Source organism: Penicillium brevicompactum (assembly GCF_028827555.1).
Source record: "Penicillium brevicompactum strain IBT 35665 chromosome Unknown utg000005l_segment0_segment0, whole genome shotgun sequence".
Lineage (NCBI taxonomy): Eukaryota > Fungi > Ascomycota > Eurotiomycetes > Eurotiales > Aspergillaceae > Penicillium > Penicillium brevicompactum.
Window position 1 is genome coordinate 4539043 of NW_026623208.1, and position 22106 is coordinate 4561148.

Here is a 22106-nt window from a genome sequence, read left to right on the forward strand (position 1 = left end):
GGTAAGTACCCGGTACTTGGCGTTCCGCCTAGTATCGTCCCATCACACAAGTACTAGTGACCACTACGCGCGACACGATGTGCACTTCACGGTCACGTCCCCTTACTGAGTCGTGACGTGAATTCTCCAACTGCGCTAATGGGTGTGCTGCAGGAATGAAACTCTGCCAGCGCATCTGCGGTCTTACTGACTTTGGTTACGGAGTGAGACAAAAATAAGAAACGCTAAAAAAAAAGATCATGTTCTAGCGCCTGGAATTGCGCGCTCAAAATGCTGGAAAATGCCTGTGTTTCAACAGGCGTAGGAATCCAGCCCCTCAAATCCAAGTGCGGTTGACTGGGTTATTAATAGGGATGGTTCTTCAAGCCTCCCCTCGTGGGGTTCGGGATTTTCGTCGACCTGCATTCCACGAAACCTTGCTCGGAGATCCAGTCCTTTGTGCCATCGACGTCTACCCGCGTCGGTATTCTACCGCATCAAGAAAAAGACATGCCGATCGACCTCAATATTAGCCTTCGCATGTAGGTTTCATCGATCACGGTTCAATTAAGTACATAGTCTAAACCGCTGGGTGGCGAATATGATCATATCTCATCCTCAAAGGGAATGCTGTCCATCGCACCCTGACGTTCCACAGTCCGGGCAGAAGCACGCGCAGCCAGGCGCATCGCCTCGTCCATAAGCGTATTGTACCGGTCCGGTTTCTCCGAATCCGTGACGTCTTGCCCTGCGAGGCCTTTTGCGCGACGCTCTTCCCGCCACCGAGCAACCTTAACAGCATACCCTCCAACAAAGGTGTCACCCGCCGCAGTGGTATCCAGGACCCGTGAGACAGGCGCGGCTGGAAGCTCGTTAGTAAACCGTCGCACCCCATCACTGGGCCCCGAGTGGCCTCCATCTGCAGCGCTGTACCAGACACCCTTCGCTCCCAGCGTAATGAGTATATACGTCACACCGAGTTTGTGGAAGTATCGAGCAACCTTCTCCTTGCCGTCCAATGCCTCCGCGTCGGGCACCGTGCGAAGTAACTGGTCCGTAGGCGGTGTCATGAGCCCGGCCTCCGTCTCATTCAGAATCAAATGATCAACCCCGGCATACACATCCTCCGGTAGGCCCCCGGGCGGTGCCGGTGCCGGGTTCAACATGACATCGGGACCGCACTCAATGCCACGTTTTCCAGCAGCGCGGCTCTTCTTCTTCTCGGCTGCGATCGCTCGTAGTGTGCCGATCACTGTATCGACGGGGATCTCGCCCTGCATGACAATGACGTCTGGCATTGGTGCCGCGAGAGCCATACCCAGTACTTCAGGCGTCGGCTGCATACCATCGTAGTTTGCACCAGGCGAGAAGACAATGCGATTCTCGCCGCCGGCAGACGAGTCGACAATGATCACTGCAACTCCCGTGTAAGCATTCTCCACAATCTTCACCCGCGAAGCATCAACGCCCGATCGTTCGAGTGTCGGCTTCAACAGTGCGGAAAAGTGTCCGTCCAATGCGCCTACTGCGCCCACCATCTCAACCTGCACGTCGCTCGTGGAATTGGCGTCGCTGGTCGGCTTGGCTCGGGACATTCGCCCGCATGCCACGGCTTGGTTGGCGCCTTTGCCGCCTGCGCTGGTGAAGTAGGACGAGGAGGTGATTGTCTCGCCTGGATTCGGGAACCGAGGTGTGATAGACACCATGTCGGCGTTGAGGGAGCCGACAACTCGAATAAGAGGGGCCATGGTGTTTGTGTGAGATGAAGATGTGAAGCGCGAGAAAAGTTTATGAACGGTAGATGACGTCGGGTGGGGCGCCATGGTTCCATGGGTCAAAGCTCGAAATCGTGGAAAGATCTCCTACAGTACACAGAGGACTGGAATCCAATTGAGGAAGCAATAGCGCTTCTGTAAGTATGTTCAACGTATTAATTCAAATTCTCCTAATCTAAATCTGCCTTTCGGGACCTAGTGTCGTTCTACCAACGGAATCCCGAATACCTCGCCCGTGGAAAACAGTTGATGTGATCGAAATATCACCATCAAAGAAACCCTCTCGTGCTGACGCCAAGCTTGGATTTGGAAGGCGTCAGGAATAGTTCTCCAGGCTGGTCATAATTTTCCCCGACAAAGACGGATCTTCACTGTGCGAACAATCCGAAAAACAATGTGCTCGTCTCTTCGATTTCACACTAGCTCAAAGAACTGGAAAAGCCGTGGAAAGTGTGGCGATGGTGCTTCTGATACTGGCGAGTCACTGGTTGCACCATTGGCCAACAACTACCATTAAGGCTGCTCAATCCTCTGCCCTTCTGACTTGTAATGGCGGTGTTGATACTCAGTGTGGATCGCTGCTTCTGGCAAATTTCAACACCGAGTTGACATCATACTTGAGGAAAGGGGTGCGCTTTCGGATCAGCGCTGACCACCTCTGCACAAAGTCCTTGGAGCTCAGCTGAGTGTTTTCCACGATGTCACCCATTGGCGTACATCTCGTGCCGTCGAATCTGACGGTGAAAAGGCCAACCGAGTACATCCGCCAAAGGTTCCATATCATCACCCCGGAAAGTCGGTAAAGCCGTGGTGAGCCAAGCGCTGTGGCGTATTTGAACCGCCTGCGGCTAGAATTCATTTGGCGATGGCTTTGGTACATCATTGCTGCAGGCGAGAGACTAAAGCGATGTCGGGGCCCCTGGAGCCAGTCCACTTCGGTTTGGGACTCTCCATTCGGAATCCTAGGCGGGCTCCAAACCGGGTAAACGTCCTGGGGGCCAGAACTAGAAAGCAATGGTTGGAGCGGGAGGGGATCCAGGAGTTGAAAAAATGGGATGGTGTTGGGAGAATAGTCTGGAAGATCACCAAATTCACTCGACGTTTCTGGCCCATGGCCTCGAGGCTCCACCCCACCCATACTTTTCTCCTGTAGTATGTCAACTGACATGAGTTTGTAAGAGCACTGCAGTCCTAAGCTCTCCAGGACTGCAGCTATGCTCCAAATATGTTCGGCAAGGGGGACAATATTCCTGTCGATGTTGGTGATATCACGCAGTCTGTTGAATGATACCGTCGACCAGCTCCAACGGGACCTTGCAGCCTTGCAAAGAGCTGCGTAATTCTCGAGTTGCCACAAAGCCCAATAGACTCGATATTCTTCTAGCCAAACGATAGGTTCGCCCGCTCGCCGGGCTGACGTAGGACCGAAGGCATCTCCCACCGCGGAGATGAAATTGCGGTGCATGGCAAACATGCACATGCACGCAAGCCGCTGTATTCTAGCGGCGACTGTGATTAGACGGAAAATTTGCTCCACGCTGGTTTGCTCGGGGAGGGCGTCTGTCGCCGGGGCGAGATGAAGGTATGGACCTGTTCTGGTATCTGGACATAGCCGCAAGAAACTGTCTAGGTCCGTGCAATGGACGGAGGGTCTATGGATCAGAGCACTTCTCCAAAGCTGAGCCTGGATTTCGGACATAGCGGTGATGGGATTCAACCGCACTATTGACATGATGATTCGACGGGGGTGGGCTTCGAAGACCGCGCGCACCCATGGGGAGCTTAAAATGAGGCTTTCCAAGCCAACAAAGTCTGTGACAAAAGACAGTACCAGGAGGACAATCTCGACGGGGAAAAGTTTGAATGGATCCATCTTTGGATGAAGCGGAGGTTAAGAGAGTGTTGTTATTGTTGTTATTGTTATTATTATTATTGTTGTTGTTGTTGGGAGAAGGAAGAGTAAAAGAGGACTTGAGATCATACCTCTCAGGCTAAGCTACGCTCTTGTGCGCACCCCCACAAGCTCGCGCCAACGCGGAAAAGAACTGAAAGCCGCAAACAGGCTGACTGCGTCCCATGGCTACATTGAACTACCGATAGTTAGTTATCACAGACTCCGTCTGATCAAGGGCGAACCTGAGATCTCAACTCTAACCCCGGAAGAAGTTAAACGGATATCCAACTAATATCTACCAACTAATTGATAGTCCCCAAAGTTAAAAACTCTAGTTTAAGGCTCTAGCCTATGGTGAGTCCACGATGGCTCTTCGTCTACCTCACTCGCTCATTGATTGAAACTCACTCATGGTTGAAGTCCATCTCATTTTAATCAAAGTGAGATGTCTTGATGTCAAAGATACGTTCAGTCTGAGACAACCAAACAGCGTTGACTATGAGGGAATAATTATGATACACGTATGCTATCAACGGGTTGACCTCGAAGTCTGCATCATAATCGCCTAAGCCTCACTTCTCAGTCATTGAGACCAACTTGTATTAGATAACCGACAGGGCTCTTAATCCTGGCGTGATCGGCTCATACTTGATAGTGATTATCGCTGTATGCTCTGTCAAAAGTTCTGAGCCTCGCAGAGACCTTTTGATCAGGAATCCCTGGAAGAAGAGCTTTGGATAACTATACCTGACGAAAGGCGGCTTAGATAATCACGCACGGACCCGAGGTTCGGGCCGTTGTTCCGCTTGTGGCACTCGGGTAGACCCACCCCCCGAGATGCACCCAAACTTAATTCAACATCGGGTCAGAGCAACTGCCATGCAGTGGCTAAGTATAATCCTGGCAAACAAGAAAATACTCTCTGGGTGACCATCTCGGCACTAACATATTCCTAGTTATCTCTCACAGCAAGTGGCTGTGGTGACGCGCCCATCATCTCGGTGATGTTGTGGGAAAATAAGGTGGTGCACCGGCTGCGGGGCAATAATCCAAAAAGGGTTGGCCGAAGTTGTATGGGGAAAGTCTGATGGGGGAGTTGTGATTTCTCATGTCGGGGCTTGGTAAACGTTCCCAGGCTATCAGAGTACCTTGACAAGGGTGATGCTTCATAACAGACAAATGGGAGGGAGGGAGGAGGTGCCAACACGAAGCTCGAGGACATGTGAGGCCTGTTGACCCCGTGTTGAGAAGCAAGGAGGAACTGTTCACGTATTTAGCCCCAAACGAGGTAGTGTATATTAACTGCCGCCAAAGTGGCTGAGTGGTATGGTCTCGGTCATCCGCTCTCACCTAAGCCTACGCCTTATCCATGCGGTTGGTTTCGTGTGGTCGCTCTCAGGAAACTGAGGGAAACTGAAAATCATACAGCTGGAATGTCCCCGGTTCGATCCCAGGGGCTAGGCGAGTTTGGCAGTTCCACTTTTTTTATATTCTTTCCCTCCCCACCTTCTGTCAGGTGATCGATCATAGGGCATATTGCCAAGTAGGTAAACATGTTCAGATGAAGTTTATGAACTTGCCAAGTATGTAAGTGCTGTGCTGGTAGCAAAAAGTACGTATTTAAGTTCAAACGAGGTAGTATATTGTAACTGCCGCCAAAGTGGCTGAGTGGTATGCTCGGTCATCCGCTCTCACCTAAGCCTACGCCTTATCCATGCGGTTGGTTTCGTGTGGTCGCTCTCAGGAAACTGAGGGAAACTGAAAATCATACAGCTGGAATGTCCCCGGTTCGATCCCAGGGGCTAGGCGAGCTTGGCAGTTCCTTTTTTTCCCCCTCTCCACTTTGTCTACCTTCTATCAGGTGATCGATCATAGATAGGGCAGGCTGCTAAGTAGTTAAGATGAAGAAGCTTGTGGACCTGTCAAGTATGAGAGAGTGCTGTGTTGGGGAGCAAAAAGTACGTACTTAAGTCCAAACGAGGTAGTATATTGTAACTGCCGCCAAAGTGGTTGAGTGGTATGCTCTCGGTCATCCACTCTCTCTCACCTACGCCTTATCCATGAAGTTGGTTTCGTGTGGTCGCTCTCAGGAAACTGAGGGAAACTGAAAATCATACAGCTGGAATGTCCCCGGTTCGATCCCAGGGGCTAGACGAGTTTGGCAGTTGCCTCTTTTTTTATTTTTCCCACTCCTCTTTCCATCCAGTGATGATATGATAAATTGCCACTTGATGACCCTGCTTAGGAAATTAGAAAGCTAGAGGATGAACAAGCCATCTGCCTTTGTTTCAAGTAGCTACAAGATATCCCCAAGTAGAAGAGTGTAGCTTTACGAGAAGGGAGTGCCCTAGGAAGGTGAAGCTCCCCCGGACTCCCCCAGATGTCTTTCCATCTCCACACAACACACCCAAAGACCTCGAATTGCTCCACGAAAGAATCTTCTGTTACCGGAAGTCCATCACTGCGCGCCTTACACACACTAGTGCCTCCCAGACGAGGAGTCCACTGAAAGAAAAGTTGTGAAAGGGAGGTGAGCTGAGCCTGTTGACATTGATTGACACCGAGGATCTCAAAGCTGACCCAAAAAGAACCACAGACTTGAGTCTTTGCGTTTTTGCAATAGCCCGAACACACCAGATCCACGCTCTAGGCACACAACCGCTTTCCGTCCAATTCCAACGCGTTTTTCCAGCCTCCAGATACCGAAGCGAATGTCTCGATACCCCAATATGAGTGGACAACTGGGGAATCTTCCAATCAGACGCAAGCGCAGTGCGCCATGGGAAGATGACGGAAGCTCCCCACACCCAAACAAAATCTTGAAGGTTTTACAGCCACGATCGTTTGATTTCGGAGAAGGCAAAATTCAAGGATTTACGAACTTTGGGCTGCCATATAATGAACAAATTGAATTCGCGAGCAATATCGACGCATTTCCGGCTACAGAATGCCTCAGTAAGCGAGTAATTCTGTGGACAGATGCTTCCGTTCGTGAGCAATGTGGAGCCGCTGCCGCCGTGTGGAAAGAGACCAGGCCTCCCGGCAACAAGACTACTACCAAGTGGGCAGCCCTGGAAAGATGTTACCCAACCAAAACAAAGAATAACAACGCCGTGGAACTCTTTGGGATAGCCGAAGCCATGGAGAAGGCAATTGATCTCCTTGAAAGGTCCTCCGCAAATGCCCTTTGCCAGCAGAACAGCGATCCCACAATTTTCGAAAATCTGATGCGGACATACCCTCACCAATTGACTCGGTCTCTTCTCCATGACTTTTTCAGAGAAGTCTTCATCTTTACGGATAGCACGAATGCGTTGAATATGATATCCAGGTTCAATATTCGACATCCGAACAGGGGGCCGTTGGAAAGGGAACAGCTTATCAGGATTTTTCATTTGTCTTGTCAGATGCAAAAAAGTGGTATTCACCTGGAGTTCCATTGGGCAAAGGGACACTCCCACCTCCGAGGGAACCAGATGGCCGATCAGTTGGCGGGACATTGGTCCAAGGAAATGGCCAGGATCAGGTATCATTCTCTAGGACCTGCAGCCAAGAATACCTTCAATCAGGTCGTCAGCAACCGGGGCGCGACTTAATCAGTACCATGGAACTCTCTGCTCAGATTGTACAGAGTGGTCAGAAGTTTCTTAGTTTACATTCCTGTATCTCTACGCTGTATGTTAAATTATTATCACTTACTCATGTTCAAGCCGATTTCAGATACTAGCGGAGAAATGATCTCATTCCAAGGTTCAAAACTCGGCGTGTCACAACATTACGCTTCAGGCCCTTCCAAGGTTGCTCAACGAACGATTTTGCTTCTCTTTGAGTTGTATTGCAGTGTAAGTATCACTTTGAGACAGCTCACTTTTCTTTGTCACTTCTGTCTCACTTTGCCTTGAATTGAGATGCCTTGAATTGAGATGGGCAAAGGGTGGCTCTAGCTCTGAATGATGGCAGAGTTCAATTGCATGTGACATATCAAAGAAACTTCTCTTGCCAATACATCCAGAAGGCTCTTTATTTCGGCCCATAAAAAGAGCGAGAATGAGTACCCAGTGAGGACCGCCCCTGTCAATTGTCCCTAGAATAGCTACCGGACTGTTCACAGCAGTCGCCATCTTATGACATTAGACCCAGAGGCAATCCTGGCTGCTAGGGTTGAAAATGATCAACTTGACACAAATTGCGTATTGTGAGCATGGAGGGGAAGCAGGGCAGGGGTAATATCCAGTGTAGATGGTATCAAGTAGCTGATCATGCAAAGCGACGATATTCAAATTGTCGGCGGCAGTGCCAGAGTAAGGTAGTCAACCCACGAGCAGCAGCTGACAATAAAAGACGGATGCCTGGGTCTACTCATATTGCAGGAGGCGTAGTGAAAGTGGCTGACAGGTACCATAGAAAGTGAGGATCCGGAGTGATAGACTCGGCTGTAGAGATTAGGTCTTTGAAGTATGACAGAGCAACATTAGCTGCAGTAGCCAGGATCGAGACAGAATTTAGCAGCCAGAGCACGTTATTAGCTACAGAAATGCTCTGTAATGGCGATATTGCTGGGTTGGACAGACCCCAGTGGCTCGATTTGGCTGCGGGTGAGCGATCCGGTGGAGCAAGATCTGTCGATTGGGGAAAATTTGGCAAATAGCCTCTGTTTCCCCCTTGGAAATCATGGGAAGTGCCGGCTTGATGTCCAGCAAATTGGTAGTGCTGTTCCCTGTCCTTTGTTGTGCCTCCATGCTCATACTTCAGAACCACTACCCCCATAATTTGTACGGCGGTGTCAAACTCGGTGATTGTTGTGTTGTCAGCGTTGATGGTAGTGCTGGGTCTGAAAGGACGGACGGCTTGCGATGGCATACACGCACGGAACGACATGGTTGATGTAGAAACGTCTGTCAGAGGGGACTTCTTTCCAGTAATATCGGGCTGGGTGGAGTGATAGTCTATAGAAAAATGATCTGCTGAGAACAGAGACTGTTAAAATGAAGGGTAGTGGATCAGGAGCCAGCAAATTGACTTGAAATGTATTGCTTTCGCTATACGTGGTTTTCCATGATGTGGTAGTTTTTCGAATCAATGCAACTTCATTTGCGGCAGCTTCTTCTGAAATAGGGTCGTTTCACTGGGTCTTGGGCCCGAATGGGCAAGACGCCGAAGTCTAGATTATCCATCATCTGTGAGATGAGTCCCTTCGATCTCAGGCTTGTTGGTAAGCTGTGAATGTGATGATTCGCTAGAGGATTAGCCCCCATCTGCTCTGAGACTTTGGGAGCCATGGGAGAAGACGGCATTCTGGTTGCCGTAGAGCCATGGCCTTTGGAAAATGTCCCGGACGTATGTGTTGGCTGCTGGGGAACGGCGCCTCTGACTTGTGGGACCAAGTGCAAGCGAGCATTGTTGACACACGATATTGAGTTGCCAAATGGGTTGTTGTTGATCTCCGCGGATATCTGGAGTAAGACTCTGCGCGCGAAAAATGATTGGTTGACCGGGAAAAGCCAGTGGGTTGATCACGACGTGAGTGGTTGAGTGCAGACGAAAGAGATAGATGGGCAAAAGTCCAACCCGTGGACAATGTGAAGACCCCGCATATCTCTCTCATTGGTCGATAGCTATACACATACCCAGATGGGGTCAAACCTAATAACTGCCGTGACAGTAGCTTAATGTGTTATCCCCGAGCAGATGTCGTCTTCCAGGGTTGAATCAATATGATTCTCTACCTGCTAAGTTGGGCTATGTGTTACTCTCACGAGGACTCCCTGGGCTCAAGTCGTATAGGACAGCACAAGGCAGCTTTTTGGAACTTCTATATTAAACGAGAGTGACAGCCATGCTTCACCAGAATGACCAAAGTGATGGACCTCGGCTCATTTGGCTGGGCTCGATGTCTTTTAGAAAAAAGCCGTTGCTGATATATTCCAAGGTTCCTTCTGAGTATATATGCAATTTTGAAGAATTTAAGGTACTCGGTTGCATGGATAGCTGTTGCCGTGGGGATTCTTCGGCCACCCGGAAGGAAACCATGGTGCCAGTGAATTTCGCGCTGCCGCCGTTTTAGGAGGGACAAGGGTCTTGTTAAATGCTTAGATATTGTCTGAGTACAGAGTCGAGTTTTACCGGGAATCGAAATACATAGTCCTTTACCACCACCCGCGTAGACCTGGGCAGGCGACGCAGACAAAGTAGCTTGTAGGCGTCCTCCGCTGCTAAGTTAATATCGTGGATGTTCAGCCTTGAGTATTAAACCTAAGACGGAAGGACTAGTGGACCTCGTCCGTTCTACGGCGATCCTTCCAGTCCGTAGGGACAGTAATGATAAATCGGCACAGATTACAGACGGATAGAGATAGGTAACTTGTTTGATTGGTGTAGGCAGACTAAGTGCCTGTGAGCGACCCGTCGCTCCTGTTCCGGTCGGCCAAACCCGACCATATATACATTTCCCAAAGATCGTTATGGCATCCGAGATGAGGTCTCAGCAGGCACAAGCCAAGGAGATCAGTTCTCCTCTTTCAAGCCTTGACCTCCTCCTTGATAACATCATCATTAGACCCCGTATTCTCAGCATCAGAGTTCGTCTCACCAATGTGCACTACCCGACTCTGCATAGCACGCGCCACTCTCGGGGGATCAAAGATATTCTTAGACTGCGCGAAAATTTCATCAATCTCCTCCAGCGAGCGTCCCTTCGTCTCGGGGAAGAAGAAGTATACACTGGGTACGATGGCGGCATTGATCACAGCGAAGATAATATAATACCGACTTCCAATGCTGTCGAATCCAATTGGTGTGATCTCTGCGAGCAGGAAGTTGAATGCCCACACGGTGGCGGTGGAGACAGCGCTGACAGCTGCGCGGACCTGAAGAGGCGCCATCTCTGCGGCGTACAGGAATGTGAGACCGGAGTAGCCGACTGTGAAGATAAACTGGAAGCAGTAGAGGAATACCACTGCCATGGCAAGTGCGCCTTCGTTATCCGCAGCAATCGGATCCGTTGTTCCAGCCAGGCCGGCCATACAGACTGCCATGGCAGCTGCGCTCCAGAGCATGAGTGGACGGCGGCCCAATCGGTCGATTGTGTAGTATGCTAAGTAGCCACCAAATGGCTGCATGAGACCCATAGCAGCTGCGAGGATTCGGGACTGGACGGCAGTCATGTTGAGATATTGTTCGAAGATCGTGGTGGCGTAGTAGGTGATCAGGTTGACTCCACACATTTGCTGGAACATTTGACCGGTGGCGGCGAGGTATGCGCGGTGGAAGATTCGATTGGGGCCATTCTTAAACATGTCGGTCCATTTGCCAGAGCCGCAGAATTGGAGGGAGGCTTCAATGTTGGTGACGCTTTCGTTGACGGCGGCAGAGTGTTCGTCATCGTCAAGGAGGGCGGCGAGAACTTCACGACCCTTTTCGACTTGGCCGGTCTTGATCAGCCAGCGAGGCGATTCGGGAAGCATGGTGATGAAGACCATAGCGGTGAGGGACATGACGACCTGGAAGACAAGAGGGAAACGCCAAGAGACGGAGTTGTCTTTGACGAAATAGAAGCCGAGGTCGATCCATAAGGCGATGGTCACACCAAGACCAACAAAGATACCATCCGTGACAACGTTCGAGCCTCGCTTATGAGCTGGCGAGATCTCAGATTGCCAGACTGGCACCGTGGCGACGTACCCACCAATACCTAAACCGAGAACCAGTCTCGCGACGATGAATTGGGCGAATTGGAACGAGGATGCCATGAGGATTGCGCCGATGATAGTTACGAAGTTCGTGACGAAGATAACCTTGCGACGGCCCCATAGATCACCCAGGTAGACACATGATAGAGCGCCGAAGATACCTCCGACAGTATATAAAGCGATGACGGTACCTGTTGAATGCCCGAGTCAGAGATTGTCGTCGTATAGATTGATTCTAAGTCGGTTGACAAACCTTGGATGAGAGAGTTGCCTGCCTTGACATCGTCGGGTACGTTGATTGTCTGCATTCTCGGGAATTGGGTATTAAAAGACTCGAGTGTCAACAGGCCACCGGCCACACTCATGTTGTAACCATAGCAAGTGAACGTCGGACAGACGACCAGCATCACAGCGGCACGAAGGAGGGCATTGCCTCTTAGGCCGAGATATCGTCTCGCCATTGTGAATATTGAGGATGAAATTGCACACAACAAAGAGATCTAAAGAAGCAGAAGATGGTGGAGATAACCCGATTGATACGGTCATTTCGTGATATAAGTAGATGATAACAATGACATACAAGTGGGTCAGTGAATCGCTACGTTAACATCGTGAAGTCGAGTCTTTCGGTTGTCGGCGGTCCCCGTCTACCACTCTATCGCCCTCTGCTCTGATTCGCCCATCCACGTTCCTCAGTCATCTCATTATGTTTGGTGATAATTCCACGTTTGGATTCCCCAGACGCCAACCCTTGGCATGTACCCCGGAAAGTCCAATTTAGACTACCGATCACTTAATTACCGACCTCTAGCTTTGATTCTTTTCCACGGGGTGAAATGTGAGACTCATCGCTCGCTGCGATTCGTCTTTCCCCACAATTGGCGGGGGGCGGGTGCGGCCGGCAGTCCTCAGATCTCCATTCTGATGAGCTTGGCTGCTCGTGTTGGGACAGCGAGACGACAAGGGTATAACTTTATTCTGCTTTTTGGCTCTCACGGAGATGGCAGTTGATGGGAGCTCTTGAACTGTCGCCGGAGAAGGCCGGTGATGTTCAGATCTGAATGTTCCTCGACACCTGAATATTAAGGTGTCGTTCCAAGGTCCGACCTCGGCTGTTCCGGGCTGGTTCTACCCGAGGTTCCATGAGTCGCCCGTGCCCTACTGGCTTGATCTCTTTCCTTTCATGTTCTACAGTCCAGTTGCCATCTGATTGAGGGAAGGGTCGCTATACATGCCAAGCACTTGAGAAGCACCCATTGAAACTCCAGATTCACGGGATCATTTAGGTTCTGTGCGTGAGATGCGACGCGTGAGCCTATGAGAGTCTCCACCGTGAAAGTGGGGTTCCCCGGCCCCCGGATCTCGCTCTGGAATGCCTCCAGTTTCTCCCGAGGTCTTGGAAACGGAATTGGACGTCACGCAGTCACCTGAGCCGGAGCCCCCCCTGAGATTCTCTTGAGTCTTGTTTTCCACTACATGGATCGACATCTCCACTCCACTCTTCGACTTAGGGTTGTCCGAAAGTTCGCACTCAAACATCTCACGGTCTGGAAGTTCCGTGATCCACGCCACGGAGGGCTGATACTCCCGTGAAAGTTCATCGGTATTGACCGGCTGAAGACATGGAGAGGGTAATCATCGCACAGGGCCATTGGGTCTCGATGCGGTGTAAAGTGGGCCTAGAGGCCTCATGGCCGTGCATATGAACCCCGGCTTTTCATCTTGCGGATTGGGCACCTACCAAAAATTTGGCCTTCTGTGTGTCATCTCTTGACTGAATGGAATGTTGTCTATGCTGAACAAAAGACCACATGGGAATACCCTCGCTCGATGTTCTTTTCTGCGTCTACCAATTTATAGGTCCTATTTCGAGAGACAATTTATGATTGTAGATCCCAAAGAGGCTACATTCTAGTCTATAGCGTGGAACTGTTTGTTTCTCCGTTCCAGTGGCATTATCCGACCTGGAGATCTCTGCCGGATCAAGACATTACTAAATCGAGCCGATTGAAGTAGCGTGTATCTTTCTGCATTCCATTACCAAATCACCAAGCCGTACAAACATAGGGGGGAACCCAACAACGGACTGTGCCTAGTGGGCGGGTTTTGGACTGAGCTTTCCTATTTGGACCGGTATAGCCGAGTTATCCACGAGTAAGCTAGGGTGATAAACTTGAAAGCTACCTGATGCCTCGCAACCCATGCGAGATTCATGACAGTTACCTATACCTAGTACCCTTTGTGTTGAACAAGCAATCCCTGCAATTGCTGCTGCTGCTTCGTGCAACAGTGCGCGTTTGGGCTGTCGCTTCACGACAGCGATTGCTTCTCGTTTGCGCGCCCGTTCTGTGGGTATTTAATGCCCCAGAGACCCTTCTCCAATGAGTCATCCTTTCTGAACTTCTGCTTCCTCGTAGAGAGCTTTCTTGCTTCCTCAATTTGAAGCCCCTGGGGCTGAAGGAGGGAGAAATGTCACCGTCTTGGACATTAACAGTTTAGCCTTTTGTTGAGCTCAATCCGAATCCTCATGATCACCTGAACAATACCACTAAATGCCAGAATAGACAAAGTCAAAATTCCCAATCATTTGTACGGCCAACTGACCACCAGATGTTGTGAGTTTGAAGATCAGGAAAGCATGCATGGCTTGAATTCGTCTGTTTTCATTGTCAGAAGACAGACGTGGCTGGCGTTCCGATACCTGGAGGGGACATCGGACGCTTTAGTTAAGGCTAAGTCATATTTGCAGACACAATACCATGGTCAATCCAGGGAGTTGATTCTGTTTGCCTAGTCGTGGGCTACGAGCGTGGCTTATCTGATCACCTTATCTCAGGGTTTTGAAGACTGGGAGAGTGGTCAACAGACTTTTCCACGAGACACGAAGGGTGCGTGATTTCTTCTTTCTCTCTTCTCACTTCTCTCTCTCTCTGTCCCTCACACCCTTCCACAACAAACTTCCAATCGCCAATTGTCACAGTGTCTGATCTGTACGCCTGATAATCTCCATTCACCATCCCGTATCAACAGCGTTGCTCATTGTTTAGGGGATTGCAAAATGGAAAAATTGGACAACACCCCAGAAGCAAAAGAGGGGGACGAGGTCACAAGGACGGCGGCTTTGAGTATTTCCGCTCAAATACCAAAGCATGCCCAGGGAATGAAAGACACGGACGAGGTTACAAGGATGGCAGCTTTGAGCATTTCCACTCAAAACCCAAGGTTTGCCCACTCGTTGAGCATGGAGGCCTTTATAGCTGACAAATGAGCGACAGCAATGTTTTAACGTCGTCTCTGGACGTCATGTTACCTAAACACCTATCACTTGGATTTCCAAAATTAAGTCTCGAAAACCCCACCGTCTATCCAAACCAGCCCGAAATATGTCTTCACAAGGGTCGCAAGAGAAGAGCCGACTCCCAGTCGTTGGCGGATTCTGAATCAACAAAGATCCCAAAGGCACAGCTCCGGAGGTTTGTGGGATTTGTGAACCACAAAGTCGAAAAGAAAGCAGCATTGTACTTTGCAAGCAAGATCTATGAATTGCCTGTGCCAGAGTCAGTCACGCATCGAATGGTCATATGGACTAGTGGTATTCTACATGAAGGGTCTGGAGCAGTGGGGGTGGTGTGGATGAAAGCTCCCCACGGAACCGAGGCACCGATTCCATGGACAACAAATCCTACCACTTCGACTGTCTCACCAACCACATGGGAAGTTAAGGGGCGGGAATACCCCGGAAAGCGCATCACCGACAATACAGTGGGACATTTTGCCATCGCAACTGCTATTGATCTTGCCCTAGAGGAGCTTGATCGACCCTTCTCCAATGCAATGCACCATTGCAAACCAGATAACCAGGTGTATCAGCATCTAGCTCAAAACTTTCGTGTCGAAGTGACCGATTCCAATTGTCACACCAAGCCGAAAGAATTGTTTGTCTTTACTGATGACCATAACATAATGGAGGCTCTGCGTTTAAAGAGACCCCCGCGCAATGAGGAGGCACGAGAGCACCTTGAAAAAACCAAAACGCTTTCTGAACGGATCGAAATGTCAGGGATTCATCTCGAGATCCATTATTGCTGCAATCGTCAAAGATTCCCCAGAAAGCATCTTGCGAGCGAGAAAGCTAAGGATGTCATCAAAGTCAGGAGAGAGGGAAACCCATCCAGTTCCAAGGTTGATTCATACAAGTGAAGTGAAAACAAGTGAAGTGAAACCTCGACACAAGTGAAATGAAGCCTGTCACCCTGGACCCTGGCTCCCACTTGCACGATACAACTCCAACGAAGATCTTGATAAAGAGAGGAATGCTTGAGAGGTGTTTCTGCTTGTTCCTTTTCGGGGTTTGGGAGATAGCTCATGTCGAAGAAACCTCATTAATTTATCTCATCTCAACCTCATTTGAAAATTCAATCGCCAGTATGTCAAAAATAAAGCCGTGTAGCCAAAGATCCTATCAAGTGACCAATATTTACAACAGGTGTACTTATATAACTGAATGAGCTCAACCTCGATTTCTGCTCATGGTATTGTCCTTCACAAGTTATACCCAGCACGCTTATTTTCTCTCTCCATCTTTCATTTCCCCACCATCCTTTCTCCATATCCTTTGCACAAAATTTTGTCCCACAGACCGTTTGAAATCCAGCTGTCTTCCGATCTTGCGCCCTGTACAAGGTCGATGCGATGCAGGAGATGGAAAAGACCCTCCTCATAAGCACTGGCGTCCAAGTGCTAAAGTAGGCTAGCTCACTCCACACAAGCATCTTCAAAGCTGACCAGTTAGTGAAAATGTTTCTTGGTTGGGTCTCAACCTGCCACTCTCTGAAAATTAGGCATTCTTGTTGGCAGATCGACCACTGCTTTATCCCCGGCTATCGGGCCTTGAAAAGGGGATCATCCCCTAAGAGGTGCAAGACCAGCAATCTCCATCTGATGTCACTCTTCGGAATTGTTGCAGCTTTGAACTTTGCAATCATGGAGATTGACAAACCTTCGACCAATATTCGACATCTCCCTGAGCACGATGACCAGCTGTACGACTATATCAAAGAATGGTCTCATGTGGAGCTCACTCGATCTCATGCCCACCTCAAGACCAAGGAGCCCTTTATCTTTACCGAGAGTCAAGACTCGATGGTTTGGTTACTTTCGGGAAAGAGTCAGCGCAACGAAGAAGTGCGAGCGCAGATTAATGACATCAAAACTATGTCCGAGGAGATCGAGCGATCCGGGATCCATATCGAGATCCATTTTTACCCCTCCATTGAACTTGCGCTTGTAAAGGAAGTTGCAAATCAGATGGCGAGAGAGTTTGCCAAGAATGACTTGGAGACTGATTCAACTGTTTGAGCTTCACAATTACAGCCATGTCTGCCAGTGCGGTGAGATTCATTTCATTTTAAACGGCATGGGGGAGTAAAGACCGAAAGAGTGCATGCTATACGGTCATGGGCAGATGTTGATAGTCTAGAATCTTGAAAGACAATATTCAACGCAGCGGTGAAGAGTTTGGCATGAAGCAAATGATTAAATTAAATTAGAATCTCCAACTTGCATGGCTGTAGAGAAACAAATTCTCAGCTCAATTGAATACAGAAGAATGATCAAGCAAGAGTTAGTTGAGATTAATACCAAGAATGAAGAAGAGACTAGACATTAACAGTAGACTGGTCGAGCTATATGAACCGGCATAGGTCAAAGAAAGCAACCAATATCAGTCGTCTTGGGGCATAACCATTTGAGACCACTGGAGTAGTCCAGTGGTTAAGACGGGTCACCATCGAGTAACCCTACCTGAAGCCCCTGCTGGTAGAGCATGCATCATATGGGTAGGGTTAACCTCACCTGAAGCCTCTGCTGGTAAAGCATGCATCGAATGGGTGGGGTTCGAGCCTGTCTTCCTTTTTTTCCCCTTTTTTTCCTTCTCATATCATTCTTCTACGGAATTCAAGCCCTATCTTTGTCAATTGCTAGGCATCCCTGCCATTCCATCTGCACTTAGGTCCGTTAAACCCCATACTTCTTTACCCAGTATGTTATTTCAGCTTCTCCAGGTGGCTTCTGGTCTCCTATTTCTATCATCAATTTGGATTCACTTACCGCGTGCCTCTCCGGGCTTCCCTTCCTGTGACGACGAATCCATGCATGGCCTGGCGAACCGCTCCTATACATGGTACACAAAAACCTCTTATCTCTGTGTTAATTTCTCCCACGGTTCGATCAACAGCCCCAGAGCCTTGATCCATATCGACCTCTCGTCTCTTTCTGGCGCTAGTGGACCCTCCTGTCATGCTCTTTATTCCACTGTATCTTTTTCTGCCACTACTCCTTCTCCTCTACCTCTCTTCCCTGAGCTCCCGTTTACAAAGCAAATTTTTCGACCTACCCATGATGGAGAGAGTTGTCGGATTCAGACGTTGGCGGTGGGTCTGATGGAGACAAGGGTGGACCCAAGTGGGGCAAGTTAACACATGGTGATGAGACCTCCTGGATTCCGGGGAACCGTCACTCAGTGACGTGAGATGATAACCAGTACAGCCTTGGATTTGAGCCCAACACCCAGTGCCTTCAACTTTTACCCACAGCTTGGGAAGACAGTGATAGCCTTGCCGTTTTCAAAGCAATGTACCGATACTGACTTTCATTTGCTCATCACAGCACCTCCCAGCACATTACGAGATCCACTAGATCGCCATGGCACTGTCTATCACCTCTGATACCGGCAAGGAGCATTACACGAATGTCCATTTCGGGGGAAGATGGGCGAGGGGCTCTTATGCAACACACGCATCTTCGTGGAAAGGCCTCACCATACCGGTACTAGTCCACCAACAGCAATGCGAGATACCTCTACAGGCGTAATGCCCCTATTTCATCGTCCACTGTTGGTTCACACTCTATCTTCATGGATTTGACCCAGAAAACCTTGACATATTATTATTGTGTTGAACAGATATCGCAAAAGAATATATCGTTATCGACCGCTCCAAAGAGTGATGTGAGTTATCGCCCAATTATTCAACATAGAAGATGCCTGTGGTAACACCCCCAATTTCGGGGATGAGAGTGTTCTTACAGGACCCATCCAAGTTTGCACTATACAAACCACCTCCGAGGTCACCGAAGAACATGCGGCGATTTTGCAGGTCCAAAGAAATCCCAATTCCTTCATGAAGCTTTCGAACCAAAATCGTTGGCTGTAGCTTATCGACAGTTGCGTCTAGAACAACTGAGTTGACAGTGTTCCCACATGGGGGATCGCCACGATCAGTCCAGTAGAGGGTTTGAGTTGCGGTGTCCAGCTCCAGGTCAATAGGCTCTGGAAGGCCGTCCAAAATACACTTGACATCAGATCTCCGCTCCGGTGACTCTCCGGCACTCATTTGCATGTTCATTCGGAAAATTCGACCTTGGCCCGCTCGAGGAGGTCCTTTCTGGGACCAGTAGATGACTTCAGACTCCTCGTCAACGGTGATTCCCACGCACCAGTTCAACGTGCATTGTTTGTCGGAGTCCGGTGAAGCAGATCGATATAGCATTTCGATATCGCTGCCGTCCATGTTGGCCCGCATGACGCGCATTCCTTCACGGTCAGACCAGTACAGCTTCTGTGACTGCTTTGCAATTGTCATTTGCTTTGGTGTATGTGTTTGGCCTTCGGGGATAATGGTCACAATGTTCTTTCCAGACAAATCGCAGCGTTGAATTGACCCGTCGTTGGCAGAGGGTACGCCCATATTGGTCCAATAGATGTGTTGACGGTCGGAATCGATGGCAATTCCATCGGGCAGAGTCTTGATTTGGGTGACTAGCTCGCGGACGTCGGACCCATCTGGCTTGCAAGTGACAATGCGGCCATTGGGGTTTGGATATGTTGATAGACCGATGTCAAGGAAATAGACTCTGCCGCTCGAACTCGAACTAGAGCTTGATGGAGTGGTGTGAATAGTCATTTCTTGTCAAAGGGAAGCGTTTCAATGAAATCACAACAAATGTCGAACGTTACGGGGGAGAAATTCAACAGGGTGTGTTGCCAGGATGTAAAGCCATAAATAGTATCTTCAAAATTTTGCGTACCACGCGATAATGGGTCCAGTAATAGCATCATCGAATGCTCTTCGGCAAGTTTGATCCGACAAGATCAACCGAGTTAATTCCGTTCACTTGCTCTCTATCCAAGTTTCCAAAATGAGTTGTCGGGATGGCCGTGGGGCTGCCCGATTAGGCCTTCCGTAGACCGGGAAACATGCTGACGTAATTGGGGTGGATCCCGGAAGCCGCCCAGGTAGGAAAACTCGGACGTCGGAAGTCTTCCCTTGCCCAACCGCCCACGATGATGTTCTCGTTTCAATCGGATGCATCCCGACAAGAGCCTCAGGAACCAAGGCAGAAACGGGCCAAGATCAGCGTTGCGTGTAACGTCTGCAAGGGGAGAAAAACAAAGTGCGATGGCGCTAGGCCAGGTACGCAAGAAGCTTAACTGGCAGTTGAATCGCGCTGATCCTTACCCCTTTAGTATGCGGACCTTGCTCAAAGAGGAAACGGCGTTCACAGCCATGTCTATACCGCGAGATTGATCATGCCTTTGACTCACCTACTGGGCAGTAAGTGATACCAAATGACTAGAAAAGCTTAAGTCACAGTATATCGGGGTTCTAGCTGGCTTACCCATCAAAAAACATATAGGTCTCACAGTGTCCAACATTCTCCTGTGGTCATACGGGACTTTGAGCAACGAAGGCCAAGAAGCGAAGATCCGAATTATCATTCTCGGCATGAAGAGGATGACAATGCGAGCTTGTATAGCGAGATCATTCCAACTGGCAGTCTCTTTGGTGCATCTAGTGGAGCGCACATCCTACATGAAGTTGGGAACATGACGGACACTGACAGCGTCCCAAACAAGAGGCAAAGGATGAATCATGCTGTAACTTCACCCCTCAAAAGGCTTCCCAAGCTGCACAGCAAGCAGAGTCAAAACCAGCCCTCCGAGATGCAATTCGCGATTCCTACCAGGAAGGTGGCTGATCATTTGTTGAACCTTTATTGGGACTATGTCGATAGTGCCTATCCTTGGCTCGACAGACCTTCGATTGAGGCTGCATACGAGACACTATGGACGAGGAATGGGCAGCTTTCCATGAATGAGAGAGCGCTGCATTGCATTCTCAACCTCATGTTTGCTACATCTTGTGTGGCTTCTCAGGGACAACCGCCTCTTTCCCGGTACCAATCATCAGTCGAGTTCTTTGAAAGAGCCCAAGAGTTGATGTCATATGAGCTCATGGATATCTACAACTTTGAGATTATTCAAATCCTTCTGCTCACCGCAGTGTATCTTCAGCATGACAAAATGCCACAAAAATGTTTTCGAAACATCAGCACGGCGATTCATGTCGCACAAGAGCTTGGCTTACACATTCCTGAGAATATTGAGATGATTGAAGACTTGCGAGAGCGAGACCTCGCTCGTCAGGTGTGGAATGGTTGCGTTATAATGGACAGGTATGTCAAAAAGAGAATCGGCCGATTTACTATCATGGACTAACGCTCCCCAGAATTGCGTCTATGACGTTTGGCTGCGAGCTCAAGGTACCGCAGTCAGTTGCAAAACAGGGATTGAACTCTCTATTGCGCAACACAGCAGCTACTAACGCAGAGGCCACGACTCTACCCTCGAAAGTCAACTTCTACATATCCTTCTGTCGACTTCACCACATCATAGGAGATGTCTTGGAAACTTTTTATATTCACAAAGACCCAACAAGGTCGACCGACGCTAATAGAGGCGTCGTTGGAACAAAATTGGAGTCGATACCATTTGACAAAATCGCAAGCTTGTCCAGGATTGAATCTGACCTGAAAGATTGGACGGGAAACCTCCATCCTTTCTTCAAGATGCCATCAGACTTTGAAGATCCAACCCCAACAAAGCATATCACCCGTGAAGCAAATGTTCTACGTGCCCGGTTTGTCTCAAAAAACATTAGCATGCTGAGCGTGGACTGACTGTTAGCAAAGGTACCTTTCTGTCCGGCTTCTTCTGTTCCGACCCTTTCTTCTGCAGATGAATGATCAAAAGGGGAACGCTGAGACAGAGCGCAGCTTATACTCGGATGATCAAATAATGCAGCACGTCGTTTCGCAGTGCCAGATCCAGTGCACAAAAGCCGCGGCGGACATCATTGAATTTATCACTCGAAATTTACCCGGACAGACCGAAGCATATATCCTACCGTCAAACTGGTATACCGTCTCATGTGAGTTTCAATACAGATGTCTCCTTCAATTACGCATGGCTGACACTTCGAAGATGTGTACATGGCTGTTACCATTCTCCTAGCGGCTCGAACTTGGAAACAGATAGTAGAACATTTTTCTGCATCCCGGCTGAGAAGTCTTCTTTACCAGGCTCGTGATATTCTGAGGGACTATGAAAGTCATACAACATTGGCGTCTAGGTGCAGTTCAGTGCTCAAATTAATTGAGGATAATGTTGATATACACGACAATGGAACGGAACGTGGAGCTGGAGAAGTCTCGGATGATCCAGCCCGCGAGGGTCCAACAATGCCGAGGGAATTCATGGAAAGACAGGAAGCTCGAAAGAGCTCACTAGATCTAGCCTGGGTTGACAATTACACGTTCGACTGGAATGAGTGGCCGATGTTCTTTGCACAGCTTGACTAGACTAGCTAATTCGAGGTGATTTCAATGTGGGATGGCAATAAATACATCAATTGATTATCTCTTTAATTTACA

General features: G+C 49.1%; 9 protein-coding genes across 9 annotated transcripts; 4 read left to right on the forward strand and 5 right to left on the reverse strand.

Annotated features, from left to right (window-relative positions):
• Positions 1–584: 584 nt before the first annotated feature.
• Positions 585–1727, reverse strand: N7506_007581 (ribokinase; the record flags this gene model as incomplete). The annotated part of the gene is made up of 1 exon (XM_056956874.1): positions 585–1727. The coding sequence occupies one exon, from the start codon at positions 1725–1727 to the stop codon at positions 585–587; it is 1143 nt and encodes a 380-aa protein (XP_056811208.1).
• A 592-nt stretch (positions 1728–2319) lies between these two features.
• N7506_007582 (uncharacterized protein) lies at positions 2320–3627 on the reverse strand (the record flags this gene model as incomplete). The annotated part of the gene is made up of 1 exon (XM_056956875.1): positions 2320–3627. The coding sequence occupies one exon, from the start codon at positions 3625–3627 to the stop codon at positions 2320–2322; it is 1308 nt and encodes a 435-aa protein (XP_056811209.1).
• A 2732-nt stretch (positions 3628–6359) lies between these two features.
• N7506_007583 (uncharacterized protein) lies at positions 6360–7244 on the forward strand (the record flags this gene model as incomplete). Its single annotated transcript, XM_056956876.1, has 1 exon — positions 6360–7244. One exon carries the CDS (start codon positions 6360–6362, stop codon positions 7242–7244), a length of 885 nt encoding a protein of 294 aa, XP_056811210.1.
• A 763-nt stretch (positions 7245–8007) lies between these two features.
• N7506_007584 (uncharacterized protein) lies at positions 8008–8526 on the reverse strand (the record flags this gene model as incomplete). The annotated part of the gene is made up of 1 exon (XM_056956877.1): positions 8008–8526. One exon carries the CDS (start codon positions 8524–8526, stop codon positions 8008–8010), a length of 519 nt encoding a protein of 172 aa, XP_056811211.1.
• A 1640-nt stretch (positions 8527–10166) lies between these two features.
• Positions 10167–11797, reverse strand: N7506_007585 (putative MFS sugar transporter; the record flags this gene model as incomplete). Its single annotated transcript, XM_056956878.1, has 2 exons — positions 10167–11527; positions 11590–11797. 2 exons carry the CDS (start codon positions 11795–11797, stop codon positions 10167–10169), a joined length of 1569 nt encoding a protein of 522 aa, XP_056811212.1.
• Positions 11798–14639: 2842 nt separating this feature from the next.
• Positions 14640–15536, forward strand: N7506_007586 (uncharacterized protein; the record flags this gene model as incomplete). Its single annotated transcript, XM_056956879.1, has 1 exon — positions 14640–15536. One exon carries the CDS (start codon positions 14640–14642, stop codon positions 15534–15536), a length of 897 nt encoding a protein of 298 aa, XP_056811213.1.
• A 741-nt stretch (positions 15537–16277) lies between these two features.
• Positions 16278–16694, forward strand: N7506_007587 (uncharacterized protein; the record flags this gene model as incomplete). The annotated part of the gene is made up of 1 exon (XM_056956880.1): positions 16278–16694. One exon carries the CDS (start codon positions 16278–16280, stop codon positions 16692–16694), a length of 417 nt encoding a protein of 138 aa, XP_056811214.1.
• A 1664-nt stretch (positions 16695–18358) lies between these two features.
• N7506_007588 (YWTD domain-containing protein) lies at positions 18359–19297 on the reverse strand (the record flags this gene model as incomplete). Its single annotated transcript, XM_056956881.1, has 1 exon — positions 18359–19297. The coding sequence occupies one exon, from the start codon at positions 19295–19297 to the stop codon at positions 18359–18361; it is 939 nt and encodes a 312-aa protein (XP_056811215.1).
• Positions 19298–20259: 962 nt separating this feature from the next.
• On the forward strand, positions 20260–22034 carry N7506_007589 (fungal specific transcription factor domain-containing protein; the record flags this gene model as incomplete). The annotated part of the gene is made up of 4 exons (XM_056956882.1): positions 20260–20849; positions 20903–21313; positions 21366–21604; positions 21658–22034. 4 exons carry the CDS (start codon positions 20260–20262, stop codon positions 22032–22034), a joined length of 1617 nt encoding a protein of 538 aa, XP_056811216.1.
• Between the last annotated feature and the right edge of the window lie 72 nt (positions 22035–22106).